Source organism: Calliphora vicina, chromosome 5 (assembly GCF_958450345.1).
Source record: "Calliphora vicina chromosome 5, idCalVici1.1, whole genome shotgun sequence".
In the NCBI taxonomy this organism is placed as follows: Eukaryota; Metazoa; Arthropoda; class Insecta; order Diptera; family Calliphoridae; genus Calliphora; species Calliphora vicina.
This window is the reverse complement of record NC_088784.1, coordinates 7,046,176-7,069,361: the sequence shown is the minus strand read 5'-3', so window position 1 is coordinate 7,069,361 and position 23,186 is coordinate 7,046,176. Positions and strand designations below refer to the sequence as shown.

At 29.6% G+C, this 23,186-nt stretch overlaps 8 protein-coding genes across 8 annotated transcripts; 3 read left to right on the top strand and 5 right to left on the bottom strand.

The window, feature by feature from the left end:
- Positions 1-974: 974 nt before the first annotated feature.
- LOC135960635 (larval cuticle protein 2-like) lies at positions 975-1,487 on the bottom strand. Its single transcript, XM_065511974.1, has 2 exons — positions 1,401-1,487; positions 975-1,338 (listed from the first exon to the last, which is right to left on the bottom strand). Exons 1-2 carry the CDS (start codon positions 1,410-1,412, stop codon positions 988-990), a joined length of 363 nt encoding a protein of 120 aa, XP_065368046.1. The 5' UTR covers positions 1,413-1,487; the 3' UTR covers positions 975-987.
- A 678-nt stretch (positions 1,488-2,165) lies between these two features.
- Positions 2,166-2,671, top strand: LOC135959847 (larval cuticle protein 2-like). The gene is made up of 2 exons (XM_065510941.1): positions 2,166-2,177; positions 2,240-2,671. The coding sequence occupies exons 1-2, from the start codon at positions 2,166-2,168 to the stop codon at positions 2,588-2,590; spliced, it is 363 nt and encodes a 120-aa protein (XP_065367013.1). The 3' UTR covers positions 2,591-2,671.
- Positions 2,672-4,587: 1,916 nt separating this feature from the next.
- On the top strand, positions 4,588-5,201 carry LOC135960670 (larval cuticle protein 2-like). Its single transcript, XM_065512013.1, has 2 exons — positions 4,588-4,708; positions 4,771-5,201. The coding sequence occupies exons 1-2, from the start codon at positions 4,697-4,699 to the stop codon at positions 5,119-5,121; spliced, it is 363 nt and encodes a 120-aa protein (XP_065368085.1). The 5' UTR covers positions 4,588-4,696; the 3' UTR covers positions 5,122-5,201.
- A 3,528-nt stretch (positions 5,202-8,729) lies between these two features.
- Positions 8,730-9,327, bottom strand: LOC135960767 (larval cuticle protein 2-like). The gene is made up of 2 exons (XM_065512150.1): positions 9,208-9,327; positions 8,730-9,145 (listed from the first exon to the last, which is right to left on the bottom strand). Exons 1-2 carry the CDS (start codon positions 9,217-9,219, stop codon positions 8,795-8,797), a joined length of 363 nt encoding a protein of 120 aa, XP_065368222.1. The 5' UTR covers positions 9,220-9,327; the 3' UTR covers positions 8,730-8,794.
- Positions 9,328-12,742: 3,415 nt separating this feature from the next.
- LOC135960960 (larval cuticle protein 2-like) lies at positions 12,743-13,360 on the bottom strand. Its single transcript, XM_065512388.1, has 2 exons — positions 13,235-13,360; positions 12,743-13,163 (listed from the first exon to the last, which is right to left on the bottom strand). The coding sequence occupies exons 1-2, from the start codon at positions 13,244-13,246 to the stop codon at positions 12,804-12,806; spliced, it is 372 nt and encodes a 123-aa protein (XP_065368460.1). The 5' UTR covers positions 13,247-13,360; the 3' UTR covers positions 12,743-12,803.
- Positions 13,361-14,335: 975 nt separating this feature from the next.
- On the top strand, positions 14,336-14,883 carry LOC135960857 (larval cuticle protein 2-like). The gene is made up of 2 exons (XM_065512255.1): positions 14,336-14,392; positions 14,463-14,883. Exons 1-2 carry the CDS (start codon positions 14,381-14,383, stop codon positions 14,820-14,822), a joined length of 372 nt encoding a protein of 123 aa, XP_065368327.1. The 5' UTR covers positions 14,336-14,380; the 3' UTR covers positions 14,823-14,883.
- A 5,258-nt stretch (positions 14,884-20,141) lies between these two features.
- LOC135962229 (larval cuticle protein 2-like) lies at positions 20,142-20,657 on the bottom strand. The gene is made up of 2 exons (XM_065514044.1): positions 20,627-20,657; positions 20,142-20,541 (listed from the first exon to the last, which is right to left on the bottom strand). The coding sequence occupies exons 1-2, from the start codon at positions 20,636-20,638 to the stop codon at positions 20,170-20,172; spliced, it is 384 nt and encodes a 127-aa protein (XP_065370116.1). The 5' UTR covers positions 20,639-20,657; the 3' UTR covers positions 20,142-20,169.
- A 1,757-nt stretch (positions 20,658-22,414) lies between these two features.
- LOC135960977 (larval cuticle protein 2-like) lies at positions 22,415-23,039 on the bottom strand. Its single transcript, XM_065512409.1, has 2 exons — positions 23,002-23,039; positions 22,415-22,903 (listed from the first exon to the last, which is right to left on the bottom strand). Exons 1-2 carry the CDS (start codon positions 23,011-23,013, stop codon positions 22,505-22,507), a joined length of 411 nt encoding a protein of 136 aa, XP_065368481.1. The 5' UTR covers positions 23,014-23,039; the 3' UTR covers positions 22,415-22,504.
- Between the last annotated feature and the right edge of the window lie 147 nt (positions 23,040-23,186).

Genomic DNA, 23,186 nt, shown 5'->3' with positions numbered 1-23,186 from the left:
CAATGATCTCACACCAGCTTGAATGAAAAACTGTCTGAATTGTTATAGTTCATGCAGGACTGAAAACAGATATTAAAATATTTTAAGGCCAACAATGAAACGTATAAGTAAATGGATGTTTAACTGTCCCAGGTTTCAGAGATTTCATATTGCTGACGATTAATAAAATGTTAAAGATCAGTTAGAATAAATACAGAAATTTATATTATGAAATGATAGCAAAGAAGATTTTCAATTTCCAAAAGCCAACACAATGTGTCCACCTACTTGAGGCCTGATTTGGAATCCTTACACTTTATCCAGAAATCTCTTGGGTCTTATAAAAACAAAAATAGTAGCAAAATCAGAAAACAGCTCAGCACATAAGTCAGAGGAAGATATTGAGCTATTGTTTAAAGATAACTGAATAACACAAGAAAGATAGTCCATGATATGTACAACAATTTTACAACTGACATAAATCAAAATGATCTCTAAACGAAAGTGTTGCGAAAATGGTCTAATCAGAGCATCAATATGAATAGCTCTCTGTATATTCCCAATATTAGGATGCACTTAAGATCATACTATTGTATAAAATTGAGCGCTTTAAGAAGATGCTCTAGAACCTGTATATGTATCAAAATTATATATTTAGTTCCATGAAGGTGCTAATTCGGAAGACCAAAAGATTAAACAAGAACACATGAACCATTTCTATGATATAGATCATAAACCATGAATATCTCTTGATTTTGATCAGAATATGATCCACTTGATAATCAAAAGCGGATCATGACACCCAAAATAGTAGGGAAGCTCTGATTTAAAGGTTATATTTGTTCGTCATCTTGTTAAGGAGAGCTTCTCAGATACAGACTAACTTCAGTAACTTAATTAAAAACTATTAACTTCAAGTTTTGTTTTTTGATTTAATTCAAATGCTTTTTATTGTCAGTTTAACCAACGTTTTTTTTCTCTCTTCTTAATAACTCATTTTAACAAAACTTAATGATGGTATTCTTCCTTTTGGGGATGAGCTTGGATGTAGGCAATAGCCTTCAAGATGGCTTCTGGGATGGGGTGAGGAGTGGGCAAAACATCACTGATGGGTTGGTAACCGTTTTCATCGGCAACATATTTGACACCAATGTGTTCACCTTCGGGAGAGATCCAATCGAAATCACCATGAATGTTGCCATGTTCATCACCGGAGGCGGCTTGATGGATGTGGTTGGTGGTTTCCAAAACGGAATCGAAACCATCGGCTCTGACATCGGATTTCAAGAGGGTGGCTTCAGCATGGACATCATCGGGATTGCCAGCGGCAGCGCAGGCGATCAAAGCGGCGAGAAGGAACTAAAGAAAGATTAAATGGTTTTAATTTCAATTCAAATAGAATATTTATTTGTTCAACTTACGAATTTGAACATTTTTGTTATTGCAGGTTTATTAAGACTTGGTAAACTGTGCTAATTCTAGAATTTCTTAACGTTTTTATACTTTTTGCATTTATGTATGTTATGAATTATAGAGAGTATAAAAACTAGATTTTAAATTTATTTTTTTCAGGTTATTTGCTTATAATCCAGAATTTTGTTTTAGTTTGTGTTTTTTATAAAATTAATTAAAACAAGTTTTTTTTTAGTATTTATAGTTTGCATTTATTAGAGCTGCTTTCATAAATGCACTTTTTATATCTCTCACCCTTTGTAGCTCTCTATTTTTAATAAAAGTGAGTACTTTTTGGTAAATGATCAATAATAAGAGATTTCCCCAAGATTTCAAACATTTTTAATAGAAAGTAAACCAAGTCTTTAATTATATTTTAGTGATATTTATATAATTGTATCTTATTTAGAACTATTTAATGTTCTATTAACAAATCTGTTAATACAAATTATGTTTATTTCAAACTTCTTTAAAATGTCATTTAAGAAGCATATAATATGAATAATACTGATCTAATTTCAAGACATAAATAATAAAATAAAGAAAACTTGTTTAAATTATTAGCTGCTCTATTATTATCATTCAATCCTGCACTAAATTCTGGATTTTATGCAACAACTCACAAATTTAATAAAATAATTAAAATAACTAAAATTGAAGAAAGTATAAAAACAAAAAGAAATTCAAAAATAAGCACAGTTTAACAAGTTTTAATAAACCTGCAAATAACAAAAATGTTCAAATTCGTAAGTTGAATAAATAAATATTCTATTTGAATTAAATCTAATACAATTTAAACTTTCTTTAGTTCCTTCTAGCCGCCTTGATCGCCTGCGCTGCCGCAGTTGATTCCGATGATGTACATGCTGAAGCCACACTCTTGAAATCCGATGTCAGAGCCGATGGTTTCGATTCCGTTTTGGAAACCACCAACCACATCCATCAAGCCGCCTCCGGTGATGAACATGGCAACATTCATGGTGATTTCAACTGGATTTCTCCTGAAGGTGAACACGTTGATATCAAATATGTTGCTGATGAACACGGTTACCAACCCATCGGTGATGTTTTGCCCACTCCTCACCCCATCCCAGAAGCCATCTTGAAGGCTATTGCCTACATCCAAGCTCATCCCCAAAAGGAAGAATACCATCATTAAATTTTGTTAAAACCCCCCAAAAAAATGTTGGTTAAACTGACAATAAAAAGCATTTGAGTAAAATCAAAAACAAAACTTGAAGTTAATAGTTTTTAATATATAGTCTATATCTGAGAAGTTCTCCTGAACAAGCTGATGAACAAATATAACCTTTAATTCAGAGCTTCTCTACTTTTTTAACCTTCGTTAGTCGCAATCATTTTCAATCGAGATTAGTCGCAATGTATCAAATTGATATCAATAAAAAACGGCGCGTTTGAAAATAATCTCTTCACTTTTTATTTCGAAAACATAAAAACAATAAAAATAAAATTGCCATAAAAATATGTTTTTATCAAAAAATAGCTTAAAATTTGGGGTGCTTAAAAAATTTTTCAATAAAATTGTTTTTGCCTGTATCAACCAGTTCAATTGCGAGTAACGGAGGGTTAATATAGCCAATGTGGATATCTACTGATAGGTATTTCAATGACCCTTCCAACGACGTATATAAAGTAATTCGGACAGACAATGGTCAACATCAGGATAAAATATTTTTTAAAACGATTTTTTTTGACCAAAAAAAATGTTTTTCTCATACATTTTTTTTTAACATAAACATTTTTCTCACTAATAAAATGTTTATGGAAAAAAATGTAAAAAAAAATTTTTTTTATTTTTTTACAGTTTTTTCCAAAAAAATTTATTTAAAAAAATTTTTTTTTAACAAAATACTTTTTTTGTTAAAAAAATTTTTTTTTAAATAAAAATCTTTTAAAAATTTTTTTTTTTTGGAAAAAACTTGAAAAATAACTGTAAAATAAACAATTTTTTTAAAGTATAGTTTGGTGAATGGTATATAAGATTCAGCACAGCCGAATGTTGCTCTCTTACTTGTTTTTATATAATTTTGGCACGATGAACACATGAAAGTCATTAAAATGCCTTTAAGTCAATAACTTCTGATTACATCTTAAAATAAGTAAGATGTAATGAGAAAAACTTTTTCTTTTAAGATTTCAATAATTTGTTTTCGTGAGTGATTTTCGGAAGTGGGCCCTTTATGGAAGCTATGACCAATTATGGACCAATCGTCATGAAATTGTGTCATGTGATTTATTTCTATATGAAACTTATTTTTATTAAATATTATTTGGATTTCAACATTTTTAAGAGATTTATGCTCGATAAAGTGATTTTAGGAAGTGGACATTATATGGGAGCTATGACCAATTATGGACTGATCGCATTTCAATTAGGTACTATGAATTATCGTATGTCTATATGAAACTTATTTCTGTTGAATTTTAAAAGAATATCAAAATTTTTAAGAGATTTCTGCTCCTTAAATTGGTTTTCTTAAGTGGGCCTTATAAAAGTATGTGAATGACTTCTCTATATATAAAATTTATATTTTTGGGAGTTACAAACATCAGCATAAAAGTTTAATACCCTCCTCACTACGGTGGTGTTGAGCATAAAAATGTTCTTGATTTGAAATGAAAATTGAATTGCGATTAATATCGCGAGTTTTTTCACATTCTATTGTAAAAGAATAAAAATTAAAATGTACAAAGGACTTCAAAAGGCATATGTTTATTGAATATGATAAAAATCAGAAGTTTGTGTTCTTTGGTGGAATTCATGATTAACACATTTCATTTCTCAAACTTTAATAAATTCTAAATGTCATTATAATAAGGGCAAAATATACAGAAATTGTTAACTTCATTAAAAAAATCAATATTCCATTAAACAAACCTGATGATTAGCAAACATTCGATACCAAACATTTTCAAATGCCAAAGAAATTCTTTTTCACACTTTTAATTAAAAAACCGGTTAAAAAAATGCAGCGTGTAGATCATGCAAACGAAGTTGGTCTAATAAATGCAAATAATAAATAATGAAATAAACAAAACATGATTTAATTAATATTTTTTGTTAAACACATGTACCTGAAAATTCTGGAAATTATATAAAACTAAATATTGCAGAATATTGAAACTAGATATTCACCCATATTTAAGAATAAAAAAAACAATAATTATGAAATGGTATAAAAACGAAAAGAAATTTTAAAATGAATACAGTTTAACAAGTTTTAGTAAACCTGCAATAACAAAAATGTTCAAATTCGTAAGTTGAAGAAATACAAATTCTATTTGAATTGAATTTAAAACCATTTAATCTTTCTTTAGTTCCTTCTCGCCGCCTTGATCGCCTGCGCTGCCGCAGTTGATTCCGATGATGTCCATGCTGAAGCCACCCTCTTGAAATCCGATGTTAGAGCCGATGGTTTCGATTCCGTTTTGGAAACCACCAACCACATCCATCAAGCCGCCTCCGGTGATGAACATGGCAACATTCATGGTGATTTCAACTGGATTTCTCCTGAAGGTGAACATGTTGATATCAAATATGTTGCTGATGAACACGGTTACCAACCCGTCGGTGCTGTTTTGCCCACTCCTCATCCCATCCCAGAAGCTATCTTGAAGGCTATTGCCTACATCCAAGCTCATCCCCAAAAGGAAGAATACCATCATTAAATTTTGTTAAAAACTAAAATAAAACGTTGGTTAAACTGACAATAAAAAGCATTTGAGTAAAATCAAACACAAAACTTGAAGTTAATAGTTTTTAATTAAGTTAATTACATTAGTCTCTAGCTCCTGAACAAGCTGATGAACAAATATAATCTTTAAATTAGGGCTTCCCTTCTATTGATTATCAACACAGACAAAACAGATTCGTATTGACAACCGAATTTGTTGCCAATCGAATGATTCGGTTGCACACATTGAATTTTTCGGTTCTAGCAACATAATAACAGTTACTAAGGAAGAATTTCGGCTGAAGCTACCAAACATTTATTAACCCTTCTAACATTTTGTAGCCACAACTGTAAAATTCAGTCACCAAGGCAGAATCATTCGATCGGCAACAAATTCGGTTGCTACTACGAATCTGTATTCTCTGTGAAGATATTCGATGTCTCCCTAATAATGATATTCTGAAAAAAATCAAGAAATATTCATGGTTTACGATCTACATCGTAGAAATGGTTCATTTGTTCTTGTTTAATATTTTTATCATCCGAATTAGCACCTTCTTCGACCCAAAAACATATTTTTGATACATATCTAGGTTCTAGAGCATCTTCTTAAAGCGGTTTTATGCAATAGCGTGATCTTGCACAATAATATTGAGAATATACAGAGAACTATTGACATTGATGCTCCGAATAGACCATTTTCGCAATACTTTCGATTAGACATCATTTTGATTTATGGCAGTTCTAAAATTTTTGTTCATATCATGGACTATCTTTCTTGTGTTATTCAGTTGTCTTTAAACAATAGCTCAATATCTTACTCTGACTTAAGTGCTGAGCAGTTTGCTTATTTTGCTACTATTTTTGTTTTTATAACACCCAAGAGATTTCTGGATAAAGAGTAAGGATTCCAAATCAGGCCACAAGTAGGTGGACACTAGGGTATTCATTCGACTAATGATCGTTCGATTAATCGAATAATTTCTTACGAATAATTATTCGAACAATTTAAAAATGTCCATTTTCGAATAACGAATAATTCGAACAATTTTATGTAGAATAATCGAACAAAACGAATAAATGTTCATATATATTTAAGTTTATTAAATTTTTAAAAAAATTTCATAATTTCAAATTTAAAGAAGTAATAATGACTCACAAAAATTGTATTGTTTCTGAAATTCGACAAATAACTAAAGACAAAGGGACCTTCGATCACTGCAGATGATTGTTCCGATAGTTCCTTCTATAAATATATAAATATTACTGCAAGAAGTTACAATTCTAAAAACAAATCTTTAAAAAATTTTAACTTAGGACTTGAACCAACGAAAATTAAAGGTGCGAGATATTAGAAGAATCGCAATTAATAATCAAAATATTAACTCAGATTAAAGTGGAGTTGAATGTGATCGAGAATGTGATTCTGAAACGGTCGTCGAAAGTGATATTCATTATGACATGTATAATGATTACATTGAAATAGATGAAGGCCATGATCTTAAAATATATCTATATAAGTGATGCTATTAACCGCGTACGTAGGTGTTGCAAAATATTTAATAAATCATATGATAATCACAAATATTGCAAACTAACGTTTTGTTGCATGAAAAGCATGGAGTTCGACTTATACATGATTTTGAACATCGTTGAACATCTTTGTCTAACATGGTATTTTGTAAATGCGTCAATCATGCACTGCCTGACTTCAAATTAGCCACGTTCACTGACAATGATATCAAATTTTGGACATATTCCCTTTATTGTGTAATTCCCCAAGACCACCTTATTAAGCAAAGATTCGGCAACGTTGATAGAACTTGAGGGTATAATACAATTTGTTATAAATAATTTAGAAATAGTGAATAATTAATTTACTAAATAATTAGTTACTCAATTTAAAACCCGAATTAATGAACGACATAAAAAAGTTCTTAATACGTTTATATTGTACTGGAATTCAGGATCATGTCCAACTAGCTCAAATTTTTTAAAGCATAGCTCCAAAACGGAAACTAAAGGGTATGCTGTTCAATTGTTTTGTAGATTGTTCGGCTGTTAATCTGATCAGAATATTTCTGTTGAAAATTTAATGATGGACTTTGTTTTCGAATGTTTTTCAACATTATCAATACTTGAATTGTTAACATTAACGTTATTTTTTGTTTGTACTTTAACAATAAAATATTAAAAAACCGACATCGAAACTTCATTATTTTCCTTTTTTAAAAAAATTTAAATTATTCGAATAATTCGATTAATTTAAAACGTGTGATCGAATTATTCGAACAAGTTAAAATCTCTTATTCGAATTATTCGTTTTATTCGAACAAGAGAAAAATCGAATAATTGGAATACCCTAGTGGACACATTGTGTTGGCTATTGGAACTTGAAAATCTTCTTTGCTATCATTTCATAATATGAATTTCTGTATTTATTCTAACTGATCTTTAACATTTTATTGATCGTCAGCAATATGAAATCTCTGAAACCTGGGACAGTTAAAAATAAATTAATTTATACGTTTCATTGTCGGTTTAATATTTTAGAGCTTGTGTGTTTTCAGTCCTGCATTAACATTTCGGACAAGTTTTCAATTATGATGGTCTGAGATCGTTTCTATTTTTTTAGCATTTAAGTGGACTTCTTTCTATCTATGATACGTAATTGGAAACAATTTGATGATAGACTATTGTTGCTTTGGCTATATTTTTAAAAGCTAGACGATTTTTCATTGTTGAAGGTAGTTAAAAGGAAAAACATTTCGAATGTTTTAAATGCTTCTCAATTGCTCAAATTAACATAAAAGTGCAGTGATTTAAAGTTTGCTTGAGGAAGAACATTATTAATAAAAGTATGTTTTTATTAACAATATTTGTCTATAAAATCTGCATGAAAATTGTTCAAAATTCGGAAATTTGATCTGATTATCTAAATGTTAAAGACACATTTTACATTTTCCAACATATTTTGCCTCTGATCACTTTTCTGAGGAAATTGATCCGATATTGTTTTATAATGATCTCTTTATTGTAGAGTTAAGATTATATAGTAATTACTGAACTTTGAACTTTACTTGATAAAATGTTACAAATTGTATGAATCCAGCGTATTTTAACATCTCGTAGAATGTGTCAATATTCGAAGATCAATGATTAGAGAATTGTAGATAAGGCCTCAAGATTTTATATAACAATTCATGTTTAAGGAGAAATTGGACTAAAAGTAGTTAATAATTTGCGATAGTAGGCCAAATGTTTGAAATATTTTAACCTGTTGACAAGTTTAAACTATCATTAAACCAAAACCAGTGATGACCAGCGATTAATTATAACTAGCTTTGTCTGTTAAACACAAAGAACTAAAATATGAATGATATTTCTAGCATAAAATGTAATAGCTTAAAGACCTTTCTAATAAAGCACTTCTATAATTGGTTATTTGAGCAACAGTTGCCAGCCGGGAAATTAATGAATATAAAGTTATTGAAAAATTGTAAATAAATATCATAAATCACAAAATTTATAACAAACTTAGTTTGTTTCTGAAATAATGCCTATAAATTTTTAAATAAAAATAATTATATCCAAATATTTAGATTTTTTTATCAAATGCTCTTTATTGTCAGTTTAACCAACGTTTTATTTTGGTTTTTAACAAAAACTTAATGATGGTATTCTTCCTTTTGGGGATGAGCGTTGATGTAGGCAATAGCCTTCAAGATGGCTTCTGGGATGGGATGAGGTGTGGGCAAAACAGCACCGACGGGTTGGTAACCGTGTTCATCGGCAACATATTTGATATCAATGTGTTCACCTTCAGGAGAAATCCAGTTGAAATCACCATGAATGTTGCCATGTTCATCACCGGAGGCGGCTTGATGGATGTGGTTGGTGGTTTCCAAAACGGAATCGAAACCATCGGCTCTGACATCGGATTTCAAGAGAGTGGCATCAGCATGAACATCATCGGAATCAACTGCGGCAGCGCAGGCGATCAAGGCGGCGATAAGGAACTAATGAGAGATTAAATGCTATTATATTTAATTCAAATAGAATATTTATTTATTCAACTTACGAATTTGAACATTTTTGTTATTGCAGGTTTACTAAAACTTGTTAAACTGTATTCATTTTAGAATTTCTTTTCGTTTTTATACCATTTCATAATTATTGTTTTGTTTATTCTTAAATATGGGTGAATATCTAGTTTCAATATTCTGCAATATTTAGTTTTATATAATTTGTGGTTTTTGCTTTATTAAATCCAGAATTTTCAGGAATATGTGTTTAAAAAGAATAATAATTAAATCATGTTTTGTTTATTTCATTATTTATTATTTGCATTTATTAGATCAATTTCATTTGCTTGATCTACATGCAGCATTTTTTAAACCGGTTTTTTATTAAAAGTGTGAAAAAGAATTTCTTTGGCATTTGAAAATGTTTGGTGGCGAATGTTTGTAAATCATCTGGTTTGTTTAATGGAATATTGATTTTTTAATAAAGTTAACAATTTCTGTATATTTTGCCCTTATTATAATGATATTTCGAATTTATCAAAGTTTTAGAATATGAAATGTGCCTACAACAGTTGTTTTACATATCATTGATGGAAATCAAAATGTATAATGAAAATGTGTAAATCATTGCAAAGAACACAAATTTCCGATTTTGTCCATATTCGGTAAACTTATACCCTGTGTAGTTCTATATAATAGAGTATGAAAAACTCGCGATATCAATTTAATTTTAAATCAAGAAAATTTTTATATTCTACGCCTCTGTAGTGGGGATATTTGTGCTGATGTTTGTAGCGCCCAAAAATATTAGCCTAACATCCACCTTAAAGTATACCGATCGACTCAGAAAGTGAACAATGTCCGTCTGGCAGGCTTTCCATATAAAGTCTCTTAAAAATCTTGGTATTCACTTAAAATTCTTAAAATATGTTTCATATCGTACTACCTAATTTTAAGACTATCAGCTTTCATATAAAGCCGACTTCCTGAAATCACTTTAACGAGCATAAATCTCTTAAAAACTTTGGAATCCAAATAAAATGTTCATGACGATCGATCCATAATTGGTCATAGCTACCATATAAGGCCATTTTCCGAACATCACTTTAATGATAATAGATCTCATACAAATGATGGTACTCAGATAAAAATTTTCATTTGCGACCCCACAAAGTTTATACTATATTCTGAATCGTTATAGATAGCGAAGTCAAATTTCCGTAGTTTCCAAATAACTTACATACATCAATATATCGGGAATTCTTATATTTAAAATCAACACAATCAACACAATTGCTGAGATATAAGGGAAAAAACCAGGACAACCTCGAATTTTACCTATTTTTGATGTATATCTGGAGTCATTAATATAGACAATAAGGATATCCAATAATAGATATTTGAAAGACCTTTGCAACGTATATAAGACCACAGTAAGTCGGGCCTAGAATTGGTCAAAATCGGGAAAAACATTTTTTACCCCGAATATTTTTTTCAAAAAAATATTTTCTTAAAAATTTAAAAAAAAAATTTTGCCATACAATTTTTTTGTAAAATATTAAAAAAATTAAAAAAAAAATTTTCGTAATAAATTTAATTTTTTTTTAAATTTTTTTTACCTAAAATTTTTATTTTAAAGTATAATTTGGTGAAGGGTATATAAGATTTGGCACAAACTTGTTTTAGTTTATACTTGCAAAAATAAAATTTATAATTTTAATTATTAAAACAAATCAATTTTTATAACTTTCACCATGAGTGGTAAGGGATCGGTTGGAAAACGGTTACAGTAATTAAAAATTTATTAAACAATCCAATACATATATTACTGCAACTATTAAAAAATTATAACTCTAACCCCCTTCAACACAAAGTCTAGTAAAGTGTTAATATTTATACTGCCGGTTAAAATATTTTTATTTTTTTGTATGAAAACTGTCAAGATAACTATTAGTTAACACATAACTAAACTTCGTGTGTGCCGAATCTTATATACCCTTCACCAAATTATAAATTACAAATTTTAAATATTTTTAGGTAAACAAAATTTAAAATTGTTTTCCAAATTTTTTTTTTTAATTTTTAAAATTTTTTTTATTAAATTTATTAGTGAAAACAAATTGCTTGTTAAAAAAAAATTCTGGTTAAAAATATTTTTCCCGATTTTGACCCGTCTAAATGCCCAATATAGCCGGAAAAAAGTCATAACTCGCGTTTGAAAGGCCGTACCGCCATGAAACTTGGTACCTTTATAGATTTCATCAATATAAACAATCTGAGAAAAAAATGTTTTTTGGGTATGAATGTGTTTTTTATATTGGCACTTGTCAACATATTACCATACAAAAAATTCGAATTATGAAAGATAAGGAGTTTTTCAATAAGCTAAGTTCCATTGAAAAACGCGCATGGAAGAGTTTTGTGTCGCTTTGTAAAAATGTTCTTGGAAGCCATGACTATGTCGCTGTGGTTTATGAATTTTTGAGTGCCTATGGTGAAATGGGCTGCCCCATGTCTATAAAAATTTACTTCCTGAATTCGCATTTGGTCATCTTTCCAGATAATCTGGGGCAGTTCAGCGACGAAAAAGTTTCGAAGGAAAAAACATAAGGAAACTATTTTACGAATACGGCTGGTCACTTTAAAAAGAAAGCGATTGAGCAAACATTTCTAAGTAAAATGCCTAGAAATGATATTTTTTCAAACATTTTATTTTAGTACAATATTTAATAACTTTGTCAATTTCTAATGGATTTTTAAAAGCAATATTGCGTTTTACACATAAATAAACTTAATTTTTAAATCAATGCATAAATAGTACGGTTCCTTTATAAATACTATGTAAAATCTTCTTCAAAGTTGGAAAATGGTGAAAAAATAAAAACAAAAATATGTTTGGTGAAGAAATGCACACAAATTTTGTCAAAATACTTAAATAATATACATACCATTGGAAAGGCCACAGTTTCTTCTTTTTAAATCCCTTTAAAAATTAAAATCAATTGAGAATCAGCTTAGTTAATGGCTTATAAGTGCTTAAAGGTATGAAAACCCGGTATCTCAAGATTTTGGAGGTGTTTTGCAAATTTCAAAAACATATTCTTATTGTACTCAGAAAAATAGTATTACTTTCCAGGTATTTATACTTTAGTTTTTTTTTGTCTCATAATGTAATCTATTATTTAGAACAAATAAAAATTACAAAAAACTGTGGTCACGATTGTGAAAAAATCATTTAAAAGAGGTAAGTCATTTATAGGTACTCAATTAGTTTTATACATATGGTTGTCACAAACATACACTTGTTTACTGTAACCATATACTATATGGTTGATACAATCATGTGAATCGAAAACTAACCATATTATGGTTACCACAATATAGTTTCTGTGTCTATAATATTGTTAAACAACTTGTAACAATGTTAAAATGGTTACAGTAAACATGCACAACTTAATTTTTACTCTGCTAGTATCACGACCATTTTTCTTTAATTGCCTATTGTACTCTACAAATCATCTATTCAGACCCCAAAATTAATCTTGATCTCCCAAATAGGCAAGTCCTTAAATTAACTAAAACATTAGGCAATTATTTTATGTGCAATTTATTGGCAGTTTGAAGCAAAAATGTTATTTAATATTCATCTTTATTAATGATGAATTTCTTCCTTTTGGGGATGAGCTGCATTGTAAGCAATAGACTTCAAGATAGCCTCGGGAATGGGATGAGGTGTGGGTACAACATCACCAACGGGTTGGTAACCATGCTCATCGGCCACATACGAAACCTTAATGTGTTCACCTTCGGGAGAAACCCATTCGAAATCACCATGAATATTGCCATGTTCATCACCGGAAGCGGCTTGATGGATATGATTGCTGGTATCTAAAGCTGTTTCAAAACCATCAGCTCTGACATCTGATTTTAGATTGGTGACTTCGGCATGAACATCATCGTCGCTGGAGATGGCAGCAGCGCCAACATAGGCAACAAAGGCAGCAATAAGGATCTAAAGAAATAATTATTTTTGGTTATATAAAGTTTTGTTATAATTTTTAGATTTTTATTTAAAGAACTTACGAATTTATACATTTTTTGTTTGGTTAATTAAGCTTTGTAGAATAAACTTGTTAAACTGTGTCTAATTGCAAAATTGCTTTGGGTATTTATACACAAATTTTTGCTGTCTTGTTTATTAGTATTTTTAATTTTTAAATATTAAAATCTAATAAAATGTATATTAAAGATGTTTATTTGTTTGTTTTTTTTATTATGTGCTCATAAACGTAATAACTAGAAGATTTTAATAATTTTCTTAGGAATTATTAGAAAGTTTAATTAGAAATTGTTTACGACTTATGAAATTTGAAATAGACTTGATTGAGAATAAAGCAGGTTATTGAAAGGTGGAGTTGAATGAATCCTTTTGATGGTTAATGAAATTAAAAATAGATATTTAAGTGAGATAGAAAAAATTATATAAAAAACTTTACCAGCAGTGGTTGTGCAGGGTATAAAAACCAAACTAAACATTGGTCTTTCATTGACATCTTTTGGTGCTTCATAGGTCCGCTTAGGACACCAGGAAATACTAATTTTAGACTCAAAAAAGCAACTCATTCCAGGTTCTTAATAAGTTCTAAGTCAATCTGGAGATGTCAGTCACGTTCATGAACAAATTACAATACAAAACAAAAAAACGAAATTTTTCAGAATTTATGTCATAATTCTAGGCAATTGATATTGAAAAAGCAAAACAAAGTCGGTTCAGTAAAAGTTCAGTATTAAAGCTACATTTTCCATTAATAGAGTGTGAGTGGGACAATGGGCATCAATGTTGAAACAAAGGCAATTTGCTTTAATTTACTTAATGTTTATAGAATTTTAAGCATGAGACTATAAAAAATAGGTAAATAATTTAAAAACAAGTAAAATAATTATAGAATTTAATTATGAAATAAATTGTTGTAAACAAATTTTATGAAAAAATTCTTTTGCAAGTTAAAAAAAGAACAAACTTTTTTTTTGCCTTAAAATTTTGTTTATAATTTGCCGTTATATGCAAATAATAAACAAATAAATAAACATGTTTAATAAGCATTTTAATATATTTTAATAATTGTGAATATAACAAAAAAATAATGTGTATAAATACCCATAAACATTTTGCAATTAGACACAGTTTAACAAGTTTACTCTACAAAGCTTAATTAACCAAACAAAAAAATGTATAAATTCGTAAGTTCTTTAAATAAAAATCTAAAAATTATAACAAACTTTATAAAACCAAAAATAATTATTTCTTTAGATCCTTATTGCTGCCTTTGTTGCCTATGTCGGCGCTGCTGCCATCTCCAGCGACGATGATGTTCATGCCGAAGTCACCAATCTGAAATCAGATGTCAGAGCTGATGGTTTTGAGACAGCTTTAGATACCAGCAATCATATCCATCAAGCCGCTTCCGGTGATGAACATGGCAATATTCATGGTGACTTCGAATGGGTTTCTCCCGAAGGTGAACATATTAAGGTTACATATGTGGCTGATGAGCATGGTTACCAACCCGTTGGCGATGTTGTACCCACTCCTCATCCCATTCCCGAGGCTATCTTGAAGTCTATTGCTTACAATGCAGCTCATCCCCAAAAGGAAGAAATTCATCATTAATAAAGATGAATATTAAATAATATTTTTGCTTCAAACTGCCAATAAATTGCACATAAAATAATTGGTTAAAATTGTTGTTAATTGAGGAGTTTGGGGCTTAATCAGTCGGCTCATTTATTGGGTTTCAAAAATCTCCTTTTAATGAGATTACATAGGGTTTTAACAATAACAAGTAAGAGTGTTATATTAGGCTGTGACGAATCTTGTATACCCACCATCAATATGTGACAATAAAATATGTTTCTTATATAGGGATTATGATAATTGAACCTACCCCCCTTGTAGGGTCAATTATCATGGATCGATCCTCAAAAAAAGTCGGTAAGTGATTTAGGTTGATATAAAACTTGTTTATGTAGAATTTCATCACGATATTAGTTATTATAAGACAATTAAGAATGTTCAAGTCATTTTCTGAGGGGGACCTTGTATGGGGACTAGGGACAAATTTTGCCTGATTTTCGCCATTTTTTACAGTAAAATTTTAGAGTATTTTAGAGTCAGGATTGCTGCATAATCAACATATTTATATCTGCTCAAACAGTATTCTGGGGGGACATTTGTATGGGGGCTTGGTGAAATCATGGATCAATATGGGTTATTTTCAAACCTTATCAATTGGTGGTAGGGTTCCTAATTTTTCGGACTTTTTACTTTCCCGGGAGGAAATTAAAAAATCGTTTCATTCCCGGGAATTCCCGGGAAATTTGTAATACTAAATTAAACCAATAACCAGTAAATTTTTTTCGAATAAATCGACTCATACATTTTCCAGGGTTTTAAAAGAAGTACAAAATAACTATATATATTTGGTTGTACAATGTTGGTCCACCCTTTATAAGGGTTTCTTATAAATCGGTAGTGTCACAGTCGTAGTTTTAATCATTATAAAATCGATAAATTCTTTGTTTATTTAAAAAAACTTCGACTCTAAAACTTAAGGATTTCGACTCTATAAAACAAATCTTATTTTTAATAAACAAATTTGAACCATTATTTTCTATCCCTAAAAATTGTAATGTTAGGCATCTTAATAATTCCTTTTAGAGCATAAACTTTAAATTTGATTCATTCTTAATAACCGCATTTTTCTGCTGTGACAGGGTTACGGTTTTTCAACCGTAATATTTCTTTGCCAACTGACTATCTGTTGCTAGAACCGAAAAAACTCTATGGATTTAATATAATAATTCAATATGCAACAAATTTGGCCATCGAAACGAGTCTGAATATTGTAACTTTTAGAAGAAAACTTATGAAGAAATTCCCGACAAACATTTCCCGCAAATTTACAAAAAAATATTACCGGGAATTCCCTTGAAATTTTTCCCGCGTAGGAACCCTAATTGATGGACAAATTTAGTTCGAGTTCCTTTTGTTTGGACCCTATAGTGTTTTCAACAGGCATACAGACAGACGGACTGACATAGCTAAACACATAGCTAGACACTTTTTTGGTTCTACGATCAATATTGACAAAATCAATGTATCCCCCAATTTTTTTTATTGTGGAAATAAACATATTTGAGTTAGTGGAAGACTTGACTTTGTGAAAAAAAATTGTTGGGAAATAGTTTATTTTTCTAAATCCTGCAATTCTATTGCTATAGCAGAACAATTCCAAAATGAATAAAAATGTTTGTTGCATCATTATGAATAAATATATTTTTTTATGGGAAATACTAATATGTGCAAAAAAGTGTGAGCAAAAATTTTTTGTGAAAAAGGTTAAGAAACAATGTGGTAGAGTCCGGCCGAAACTGGATTTTTCAGGACGAAATCAAATCTAATATTAGGCCAAAAAATCATTATTTGGCGTAATTACTTAAATTTTAAATCAGGTGCCCTACAGCAGTCACCTTGCAACTGAAATGTTCAACTGAAATGTTTTTTTGCGACAACCCTTTTTGCAGGATTCTTAATCATTTTACAATAAAATAAAATACAATATAAGTTTTTTTATTCTATTAATTATATTGTGACTCCTTTAAAATTTCCTCATCTATTTGTTATCCTTTTTAAAAGTTTCGGTTTTGGTATTCCGTCTAAATTTTACCGGATATCTAATAATGATATTTGGCTAGTCTGAAAACGAAACCGAAACAGATTATTCGTTCGGACTCCCCTTTTTTTTAATATTTGCAATAACTTTTTATTATTATACAAATTCAATTGACACTAGTTAGTTCATAATTCCGAGTAGGGTATTTTGTAAATAAATTTAAGGATTGTGTAAAATATATTATTTTTTTTTTGCCCAAAATGTTTAGCATTTACTAATTTAAAAACTTTAAGTCAATTGGTTGAAATTCCCAAAAAAAAAATTAAAAATCCGCAAGTGGGGATTTTGTTTTTAAATTTTGGCAGCTGTAAAAATTCAACAGATAATTGCAATAACTAATAGAATATATTTAAAGTAGATTTTTTTTATTTTTCCCCTTAAAATTTCCAAAATCGATATCCCACATAAAATTTACATTTAAATTATATTTGATCTATCCACAAGGTATCCTATCATGTCATATTGTCATAATGTCCTAATATTTCACAATGGTTTGAAAATATTGTTATTGCCTTTCAAGTAAAAAATGTCTTAAAATAATACTACTCTGTATGCTACACAAAGAAAACAGATTCGTGATAGCAACCGAATTTGTTTCCAATCGAATGATTCGGTTGCACACATAGAATTTTTCAGTTCTAACAACAAAAAGTCAGTTGATAAAGAAGAATTTCAGTTAAGGCAACCAAACTTTAGTTACCCCTTCCAAAATATGGTAGCCACAACTGTTAAATTCGGTCACTAAGATAGTATCATTCGATTGGCAACAAATTCGGTTGCTATCACGAATCTGTTTTCTCTGTGTATGTTTATTGTGTTATCGTAACCAAACAGCAGAGACCTGTGCCTAACGCCTAAGATTCTGTCAAACCGAGCCGCCGAGTCATGAAATATTGGGACATTATGACAATACGACATGATAAGAGACCTTGTGAATTGACCAATATTGTATAAAAACAAATTAGTCGTATGTAAAACTTGCAGAGATCAAATCTAAAAAAATATTATTTTAATTTCCTCATAAATATGCATGAAGTATAATAAATATGTAAAAAACTCTGTGGCAATTATTAAATAAAAATGTTGTTTATTTAAATTTTTACTGAAAACTTCCTTTTTTAAAATGTACCAAAAAATATATACACTGATGGACGAAAGTCACCGCCATTTCCCTTCAGAATGTTTAAAGGACTACCACGTTATAAATATAATTGAAACACAAAATTTTATTTTTTTCAACAAAAACAATAATTCAATTTAATTATACTTCAGTTAAAACAAGTCTTTTTAACTTAACCTAATTTACAAATACGTACCGTGGCGATCCTTTACACATCCTAAAGAGGAAATGGCCATCAGTGTATATATATTCACAGAGATATTATTTATTCCTTTAATATCACACAGGATACCGAATCAGTGTAGTATTATTCAGACTGAGATCTTAACAGCGATCTTTGTAGATTTTGTTAAGGACTCGGAAAAAGCTTTTGGTTCTTTTTTAATTGTTAAAATTATAATAGGAATGTATGAAATTTACACAACAAATATATAAATAGTTTATTTGAATTTTTTCAAATATAAATAAAGTAATTTTTGTATGAACATTTTTATTTATAAATTTGAAACACATACATATTTTTCCAGGAATTTTATAGAATTCTATGATGACACTCTGATGTATGATTGATACGATTGATATTACATATGTATATTTCAATATTACTCATACGCAGTGTTTTTGAGAAAAATACAACTGTAAGAGAAAAAGAATAACAGAACAGAGTTTAAATTTTTGCTATTGAAAATAGAAGAAAATTTAAAAATTTGTTTAAAACTCTCAGTAAGTCTCGTGGCATCAACACATGTCCGTTTTTATACCCTTCACCATGAGTGGCAAGGGTATATATAAGTTTGTCATTCCGTTTGTAATTTCGACATTTTTCATTTGCGACCCCGCAAAGTATATATATTCTGAATCATTATAGATAGCGGAGTCGATATAGCCATGTCCGTCTGTCCGTCTGTGTGTAGAAATCAACTTTCTGAAGCCCCCAAATAAATTACATACACGAATGATACATCAATATCTCCGAAATTCTTCCGGCTCGGTTGCTATTTAAAATCGAGAAAATCGGTCCACAAATGGCTGAGATATAAGGAAAAAACCAGGACAACCTCGATTTTTGACCTATTTTTGACCCATATAAACTAAACATAAAAACTGATAAATAAACCAACACACATTGCAAGTTAATTAAGTATGTAATATAGAGCTTTTTGAATTCAGAGATTCTAAACTCCATAAAAAACTACTAAATTATTTTGTTTAGCTAGATTATGGAACCGCAGTGCCCCAGTGCAAAACCTAAATGAAATTCATTACTTGTTGATCAATAATATTTTTTATATTGAACAGTTTCTAATCACTCCGTGCTTAATATATAGTTGTTACAGATACCTTTCATGTAGTGAAGGCTATTTAACGAATTCCGTCTGTCCGACCATCTGTACAAATAATCTTAATCAATAGCTTAGATCTTGTTTTCCCTAAAAAACAAATTTGAAACAAGTGTTTTCAAAAAATTCTCGACTTTATCATAAAAACATAATCGTCTAAAATCCATTTTTTACATTAGACATTAATAAAAAAACACTTAAAATCGCTTTTGTACATGAAAAATCTGGGATACTAAAGAAAATAGTTTAATTAATCTTCAAATTAGCGCCTAATACTTCACAAATATATTATAAATGGAGTATTGAGTTTAATTTAAATCTAGCTTATGCCACCTATAAATAACGGTTCACCAACTAAACCGGTTACTTTTTTCTTTATTTTTTATTTCTTCAAAATACATATCATCTTTATGACGTTTTTGATTGCAGACTTTTGTGTGGGCTGCAGCTCATATCTTCAAATTGCTCTTTGTTTAAAAAAATCCAGTTTATTTAAATTATTATTTGACATGATTTAAAAAATGAATACACAAAAATTGTTTGTACGGTTAATATGTTTTACATAATTTGAGCTTTGATAACAAAAGAAATAATATTTTAAATAAATAAAATGGAATTTATTAAATTATATTTAATATTAATATATTTAATATTAAATTTTAAGAAACAAAAATTTTTATTTGCAGTGGAATAATTAGTAGAAAAAATTACGCAGCAAATTAAATATATATTTGAAATTAGATATTATTACATAGCTAGTCGTCTTAGTATTAGATTAAGGACCCAGAATAATATCGCTCATTTGCTGCAACAATGTAAATCGCCTTAATGTTGATCATGATGGGGATGGTTACGAATGTATTCAAGAGACTTCAAAATGGCAGCAGGTACTGGTGGTGAGGTGGGCAAAGCATTACCGCTGGGTTGATAACCGTATTCATCAGCGACATACTTAACAGCAACATGTTCACCTTCAGGTGAAATCCATTCGAAATCACCATGAATATTGCCATGATCATCACCGGAGGCAACAGCTCTAAAGGGGCTGGTGGTCTCCAAGCCATAATGGAAACCATTAGGACGTACATCAATATCTAAGAATATGATTTCAGCATTTCCATCATCAACGGAGGCATGAGATACGCCAGACGAATGGTGTTTAGATGAAGAAACAGCTACAAAAGCCAAGACAATTACCTAACATGTAAAATATAATTTACGTTAAAGTAGTGTTTCAATTTAGGATTTTATTTAATATTTCTTTGTTTTTATTTTAACATACAAATTTGATCATGTTGTTTTTTGTTGGTTTCTCCAGAATTGACTGATAGCTTTCTTGATGAAGTTCTTTAGTTTATATAGGATTTTTGTGGAAGATCTTAACCTTCAAAATCCTCTCTTAACTAAAGGTAGGGTCACACATGACAAATATTTGACGAAAAAGACGTAACCACTAAATAATATATATTTGAATACTTTTATTTATTCCAAAAACTTATTTTACTTTGGATGATTCAAAACAAAATAATGTTTTTTATTTTATTTGATGCTGTTTGATCTTACAAAACAATTCTAAGAGCAAACACGTCAAACAAATTTGTGCTAAAAAAAGTGGTTACGCTTTTTTGAGCAAATATTTGCCATGTGTGACCCTACCTTAACACTTAAACGTGTTAAATAATTATAAATAAAAACAAGTAAAATAGATATATTCAGCTAAACAGAATTTAAGTTTTTTTTTTATTTTTCTGCGATAGTTTTTTTTTTTAAATTTAAAAAATTTTGTCATAAATTTTTTTTGTGAAAAAAAATTCGGGTTAAAATTTTTTTTAATTTAATTTTTTTTTTAAATTTAAAAAAAATTTTTATTTTTCCCGATTTTGACGTCCAAGTTACTATAGCCTTATATACATCCTTGCAATGGACTTCGAAATATCTATCATTAGATATCCATATAGTCTATATTAATGACTTAGTAATTCAGATATAGATCAGCAAGTAAGAGAGCTATATTCGGCTGTGCCGAATCTTATATACCCTTCACCAAATTATACTTTAAAATAAAAATTTTAAATACTTTTAGGTAAACAATATTTAAATTTTTTTTCCAAAAGTAGTTTTTTTCCAAATTGTTTTAAATTTTTTTTTTTAATTTTTATATTTAAAATTTTTTTTTTTAGTTTTTAAAATGTTTTTTTTTTTAATATTTAGTAAAAAAAAATTTTTTTGGTGAAAAAAAATCGGGTTAAAAATTTAATTTTTAAAAATGACCTGGACTACAATCGGTCAAAATCGGAAAAAAAAATTTAGTTTTTAAAAATGTTTTTTTTTAATATTTAGTGAAAAAAATTTTTTGGTGAAAAAAATCGGGTTAAAAAATATGTTTTCCAATTTTGACCCATTGTAGGTCCAACTTACTATGGTCTTATACGTCGTTGCAAAGGTCTTTGAAATATCTATCATTAGATATCCATATTGTCTATATTAATGACTTAGTTATCCAGATATAGGTCAAAAATCGAGGTTGTCCTGGTTTTTTCATTATATCTCAGCCATTTGTGGACCGATTTTAAATAGCAACCGAGCCGGAAGAATTTCGGAGATATTGATGTATGAATCGTGTATTTAAGTTATTTTGGGGCATCGGAAAGTTGATTTCTACACACAGACGGACAGACGGATATGGCTAATTCGACTCCGTTATCTAAAACGATCCAGAATATATGTACTTTGTGGGGTCGCAAATGAAAAATGTAGAAATTACAAACGTAATGACAAACTTATATATACCCTTGCCACTCATGGTGAAGGGTATAAAAGTAGAGATTGTCCCGGTTTTTTCCTTATATCTCAGCCATTTGTGGGTCGATTTTGGGCTTTATCGACTTTGCTATCTATAACGATCCAGAATATTTGGCAAAATAAACTGAATAAATTACAGCCAATTCGACATATGTAGCTGTCAATGTTCGGAAGTCCTTATTGGAAGTCCATTTACAAGTCAATATTTGCAGGCTAATACCCAGAACCTTATTTATTGTTTAAATTAAATAATTCAGTTAAAACTTTCTTTGTTTATTAAATAACAATTATTTTTCTCATATTTTCAACACAGAAAAAATATTAGAAATCTAATTATTTCCCTAAGAAAAGTCAATTCTTAATGGCCACCATAATGTTGCTCATGATGGGGATGGTTACGAATGTATTCCAGAGACTTCAAGATGGCAGTAGGTACTGGTGGTGGGGTGGGCAAAACATCACTGCTGGGCTGATAACCGTATTCATCAGCAACATACTTCACAGCAACATGTTCACCTTCAGGTGAAACCCATTCGAAATCACCATGGATATTGCCATGCTCATCACCGGAAGCGGCAGCTCTAATATGGTTGGTGGTCTCGAAACCATAATGGAAACCATCAGCACGTACATCTGAATCTAAGGATTTGATTTCAGCATGAACATCATCAGCGGAGCCATGAGAGACGCCAGCCGAATGACCACCATAGGAATGGTGTTGAGATGAAGCAACAGCTACAAAAGCCAAGACAACGACCTAATATGAAAAATATAATTTAGTTTAATGATGTGTTTCAATTTAGTTTGAAGAATTTTTAGGTTTTTATTTAATATTTTTTTTTTTGTTTAACTTACGAATTTGAACATGTTGATTTTAGTTGGTTTCTCCAGAATTGACTGATACCTTTCTCCATAAAGTTCTTTAGTTTATATAGGATTTTTGTTTTAGCTTAACTATTGTTGGCTTTCATGAGTGATTTGTATTTTGACATTTAGTTTACTTGAAATAATAATTATTGCACATAAAATATTTGCATATT